The sequence below is a fragment of the Styela clava genome, chromosome 3 (genome assembly GCF_964204865.1).
Source record: "Styela clava chromosome 3, kaStyClav1.hap1.2, whole genome shotgun sequence".
In the NCBI taxonomy this organism is placed as follows: Eukaryota; Metazoa; Chordata; class Ascidiacea; order Stolidobranchia; family Styelidae; genus Styela; species Styela clava.
Window position 1 is genome coordinate 10335543 of NC_135252.1, and position 6012 is coordinate 10341554.

At 35.1% G+C, this 6012-nt stretch overlaps 1 protein-coding gene across 1 annotated transcript; it reads right to left on the minus strand.

The window, feature by feature from the left end:
• Positions 1-2244: 2244 nt before the first annotated feature.
• Positions 2245-4723, minus strand: LOC120342605 (uncharacterized). Its single transcript, XM_039411518.2, has 6 exons — positions 4246-4723; positions 3982-4118; positions 3330-3427; positions 3128-3199; positions 2693-2773; positions 2245-2592 (listed from the first exon to the last, which is right to left on the minus strand). The coding sequence occupies exons 1-6, from the start codon at positions 4381-4383 to the stop codon at positions 2417-2419; spliced, it is 702 nt and encodes a 233-aa protein (XP_039267452.2). The 5' UTR covers positions 4384-4723; the 3' UTR covers positions 2245-2416.
• Between the last annotated feature and the right edge of the window lie 1289 nt (positions 4724-6012).

Sequence of the window (6012 nt, forward strand, 5' to 3'; positions counted from 1 at the left end):
TTTTTGCAAATACGATATTTATCTATGTTTTGACTTTCATTTTTATACTACTACTCTTACTATGTATTTTATTATACATTATAATATTCTTACTACTACTATGTATTTTCCCAATTATCACAGTTGCAAATGAATTGGCGTACCCAGGGCATCGTCACATCCAAATTTTTATTCAGCCGGTTTCTTTAAATTGGCGACTTTCTATACAATTGGCATTATTGAACGTGGAAATCAACGCCAAGATTTATTCAATTTCCACGTTTCAGACATATAGATATACGTTGTTGCCATTTGAAAACAAATATATATGCCAATGATGTATATATATAGTAAGAATTATCTTAATTCAGACAGACAAACAATATTGGCATATTCACATCGTTATTAGGAACGATGACAAAGTTATTGTATTAGGAATCGGAACTATTTTTCTCGCTAAAGTGAATGACTTCAAAAATGAAGTATGATCGCATAATATAGATATAAATTGACTGATAGCTTTTTATAACCAAGCCAAATTGAAATAGCGAAACTGCCCCAAATGACATTTATGGGCAGACCCAGTGTGCATGATTTCAAATTATAAGATGCTTGTATTCGCCATTTTTTCAGCTTACTAACTTTCTTGTGATTCACAACTAAAAGTGCAAACTAAAGTGGCGTGTTTCCAAAAACGATTTTATGCTTTTCTATATTTTCAAACTAACAAACTACTCGCCAAGGATATGCCATTTTATTACCTGGCAACATCCGTTTCCCGGCTAGTCAGTTTATTTGAATTGGCAGACATCCGTAATATTGGCCCTAACGAACGTGGGAACTAAATCAACGTTTCACTTTCATTCATTTGTCATACTTCAGACAATTCGGCTTCACTCGAATCTATTTCATGCGAGATCGCAAGGACAAGATGACAAATTAGGTCATTTTGGAATTTATTAATTAATCACGGTAGCCGTTTCGGTAATTTATGAAATATCGAGAATTAAGGCTAATTCGACTAAAATCTTCTGAAATATTTGTATATCATTAAGTTATTTCTAGTATCCAGCCTATCGATTATGTAAAAATACCTTTATTTTACAGCAGATATTCAACTCCTAAAATATCTAGCTTATCGCACAGATATACGTTTCTGTGGACCTTACAATGATTGATCTCAGTACACTTCATCGAAAATGTCGCACTTTTGGGCGTACTTTCACATTATAGCATTTCTAGATGTTATCTGCCCATAGCTTCGAAATATATGAGTTGTTGTGAAAAACGTTGCGGATTCACGCTGAATATTTAAAGTTGGAGAAAATATAACGAGAGCCATCAGCGTTTTCGGGGTATTTGTTCATCTTTCAAATATCCAAAGTCGCATTTTAGCCCTCTCCCACCCATACAACTGATACAAGTTATACAACATAAAGCATAACAAATTTTATTTTTTTCAATTACATCTGAAATGAGCTCCACTGATATTTGTGGTTCTAATCTTCCCAATCATTACTTCTACGGCTAAATGCAAATTAAATGTTTATGCATTGTTACGTCATACTTGATTTGATATTTCAAATTCATTTAGCAAATTTTCTTTCTTGCCATTGTTGTAAACTGCTTGTCTGAGGAAGTCTGACTCTGGTCGGACGAAACGTTACAGAAATACATTTGTGTTAGTGTGCAGCTGGACTCTTTAATTGAATAGAATAGTCATGTTTATTCCAGCTACAGTATCCTTGCAGTATACGCATACGGATCCACTAGCATAAAGGCATAGGGAAAAGATAGGAAGTTAGTCTCGCGCAACCCAACTCAAATTTAAGCATCTTTCTGTCAACAAATTCCCTGTCGCCTATGCCATTGTGATACAACAATAGTGATTTCGACAGTGCAATGATGACGGTGGTTGTTAGTTGGTCTGAAAACTCCGAACAATTGTATTCCGAGTTTCTTTTTTAGAAATGAGTTAATCACATAGGGCACTCAGACCGATGACCACGCGGAGTTATAGTTCTCTTTTTGCAATTCATGTTCCCGCTTATAAAGTTTTAGTTGCGCCTCTGGTTTTAACTGTTCAAATCGCTGTGGCGCGACACAGGCTTGCAGAACAACGTAGGGGTTTGACACGTTTGCAAAGGTTAAAAACCACTGTTTATGCGAATTTGATCTCCGCGACTTCTGGTTTAACTAGCCTACCCACAACCTGTAATTGCCCATCTGAAACTTATGTCAATTCTTTTTCATAACAGAAAATTTATACATTATAATATGTCTTTATTTTGTAGAAAATAAGACATCCCAAAGTAGCATTTGTGTTTAAAGATCATTCACAATGAAAGAACTCATCGAGCATAATTAGCAGTCATGATTGTGAAAAGTAAACACATGAAGTCAACATATGGATAAATATTTTGGAAATTACAAGAAATTATTTCTTAATTCCATTGGCTTTCTCATAAATATAATTCAAGGAATCGAAGCATGCTCCATTGCTCTGCAGCTCCACATCAATGCCCCTCGAAACCAAATGTTCCCGGACACTCTTCGTTTCCTCTTCTGTCGGATTAGGATTCGTCGTGTATATCCAAACCATGTCTTTGTCCTCTGTTAAAATTGAGAAATAACAATAAACTTCAATCGTCTATAAATTGACATTGGCTAATTTTGTTCCGCTGGTGAAGATTAAAGAATTAAAACTCCTTACCGGTGCAATCGCATTGGTGAATCATGAAGAAGTTTTCTCCCGCGGTGATTTGAAATGGGTTTGTGTAATGCTTCGAAATTGCTGCAAATAACTTCAGTTTAAAATTATGTTTTAATGGCGTCGAATAGCGTATTTTATATTTATTCATTCATTAATGATACACCTCGTAATAAATAGGTCGGGTTACACTGGAAAACAGCAAAATTCTACCAAGTTTATTATAGTGAATGATTCAAGCTTTAGATTAGCATTAAACTTGTTTGCTATTTAAAATGGAATTAATTCGAGTCTCGACAGAAAGATGATAAGAGGAAAAGTTCCATGTTTCAAGACAACGAATGGTAAACATTCATGTTTTTCTGCGATATTGGTGGCCAATTCCTATCGTTTATATACTGAATTAAAAATTATAAAAATAACTCAAGAAAATTTTACCGTTCATGAAAGAAGTGATCTTATTTCTTGGCATGAGTTTTTCTAATTCGTGAATATTCATCCATTCTATTTCTGTAAACGTAGAAATATAAAATTATTGAATAATATTTTTTCGCAATATTTTGAATCGAGGAATTACTGCGGAGCACGCGTTACTGAAAAGTGTTTCCGCATAAGTGATTTGATAATAAATTTGACTTACGCGACAAAGGGTCGAGCTGGTAAACACCTGGATCCAAACTACGGAAGTATTCTGGAACGCTTGCCAGCACATGTTCTTCTCCCTCCGTATTATTAGCGCTGAAAAGCAATCGAGATACAATTATACCACACAATCAATTAAACTGACAAAGCAATTATATATTGAAAATCACGTAACCGCCCCAGTATAGTCGACTTCATCGCCTGGAGTGAGTGGGATATTGGCAATAAATGAGAGCGCAGACCCATATCCAAAAATTCAAAGTGACGTCATAGTATCGAAACGTTATATCATAATTAGATTATTGAATGACCTAACCCCCACTAGATAGTCAACTTCATTGCCCGGACTCCCCGGAGTGGGCGAAGTATTGAGAATCAATGTGGGCGAAGACATACGCCTAAAATGCCGAAGTGACGTCATAAATTTGAAACGTGATATCATAATACAATTTTAAGTAGCGATCGAAAATGGCCGAATGAAAAACTTAGAAGTAACACGCAAAGCAAAGATTTATGAAATTCGATTACTGATGGCGAATCCACGATGGAGCAAATTTATAGAAGCATGAACTCGCAATACCTGTACATCTTAACGGTCTTTCTACATGGACAATAACGCTATGGCATGTTAAAATATTTTCAAATCATACGTTCCTGGCATAACGTTTCTAACAACAGCAACTCCCTCGTATCCTTTTGTACCGACGACCACCATGCTGTTGCAGAGTCCTTCAATTTGTGTTGGATCATCTTTGTAACTGAAGGTATTATACCACATACCTGAAAACTACCAAGAAGATATATAATTGTGAGATCATTGCTATTGCTCAGTTAGCAGATTATAGTATGCGGAAGAATCAAGCGTACTGTATTATTCAAAGAGAAAAATAATATATATATGTATTACGTCTTACCCGCGTCCAGTCGATTGGTCTTAATGGTAGATTCCTGCATTTAGCCGCCGCAAGATCGGCTGCACCTATTGCGAATAATATAAAAAATACTCTTGAACTTGACATCGCGAGTTGTTTGGCTGTTCTGACTAAAGACATGGATCTCTACCATTTATATAGTCTACCGTGACACCCAAAGACGTCAGGTCTGGCCCGCCTTTCTGACAAATCTCAGTTTCACTAATAGACTTATTGATTTTCAGGTCGCTAAATGATTTCCAAGAAAAATAGGTGGAAACAAAATTGGCAAGGAAACAAAAAAAAATGAATAAAAAAAGTTGAAATTAATATTTATGTCAATTTGTTCACAGCAAATTCGCGAAATATCATCTGAATGCGGAAAGATTATACGACATAGAAATCACAAATAGTTTACACAGCAGGCTTGTTGGTATATATACTTAGAATTGAAGCCCGAAAACTCAACGATCATAACCAATAAGCCATAAAATATTTACAAGACTAACTCGATGCGGTATACCCGATGTAAACGGAAGCACGCAACAATTACCGAGTTGAATTGAGTGAAAATGCATGAGTAATGGAGTTGGTTCAATTGAATAAGCATCCGACGCCGGGATAGCGTCGGATGCTTAGGCAAAGCGTCCGACGCTTCGCTGGGTCGTCTGGCGCTTTAGATAAGCGTTGGGACTCGTTAGATTCGAAAGTCACGAGCAAATGGTGTTGGAGGTTACAGCGAATATCTGTTTTTTTAATAGTGATTTTCAATAAACATTTATTTATTGCACATATGCTGGAATAAACAATATATACGAGTATATATATATATTCTATATTTTCTAAAAATTATCGCACCTAAAATAGTAATATATATTTATATATAAGGCAACAGGTAACCATTTAAAAAATATACTAAAGCTTCCGTCAAGCATAAAACTCCAACGCTCAATTAAGTTCAATGATTAGCGAAAATCAGTAAAATTAACAGCAACCTACGACTCCTAGATGACAAGCAAATTAGTTGTACCAATCAGTATAATAAAAGTACCAATGTTTGTTGCACAAACATAATTTATATATATTCTCAGCTTCGTTGAGCTGTTTTGTCTTTGAAGTTTTGTATAGAAACCACTGTTTTGTCTAGAAACCACTGTCTAGAAAAAAATCCTCAAAGTACTCACCATTGCAAATTCTTTCATTTTTATTTTGGGCCCGTTAATATGCATCTCCAAAATCAACATTTTGTTTCAAAATTTTCACGTAGTCTCTATTATCCCATCAGTACTGACAGTTAATTTCGTCCTTTAGCTTTAGTCGGGATCGTTTTTTTATTTTTGCAACAAAACTAAATCTCATTTTAGACAAAATGACGACTATAAGTTCATTGATTAACACCTAAATTTCGGAAACAAAAGTAAAAACTGACAAATTATTCTCAAAACTCCGAAAACGAGTATTAGTCAACTTTTTATATCCCTTTCGACAATACATTAGTGACGTTGGGAAAGCGTTTAACGCGCACGATTAGCTAAGATTCTGAAACATGACTAAAATAATATCAAAATTTCATCTGATTCACTTGAAAATAGCTATCATATGTGACTTGTTGTTAATTAGACAACTAGCTTACTAGCTAGCCTATTGCCGAACCTCTCAACAATGCTACATGCTGCCTACCATTTGCTTCGAAGTAAAATTATTAGACACGTTACTGTGATGAAACAGTTGAAAAATATAATCCATTGTCTGGATAATGTAGCTATAGTA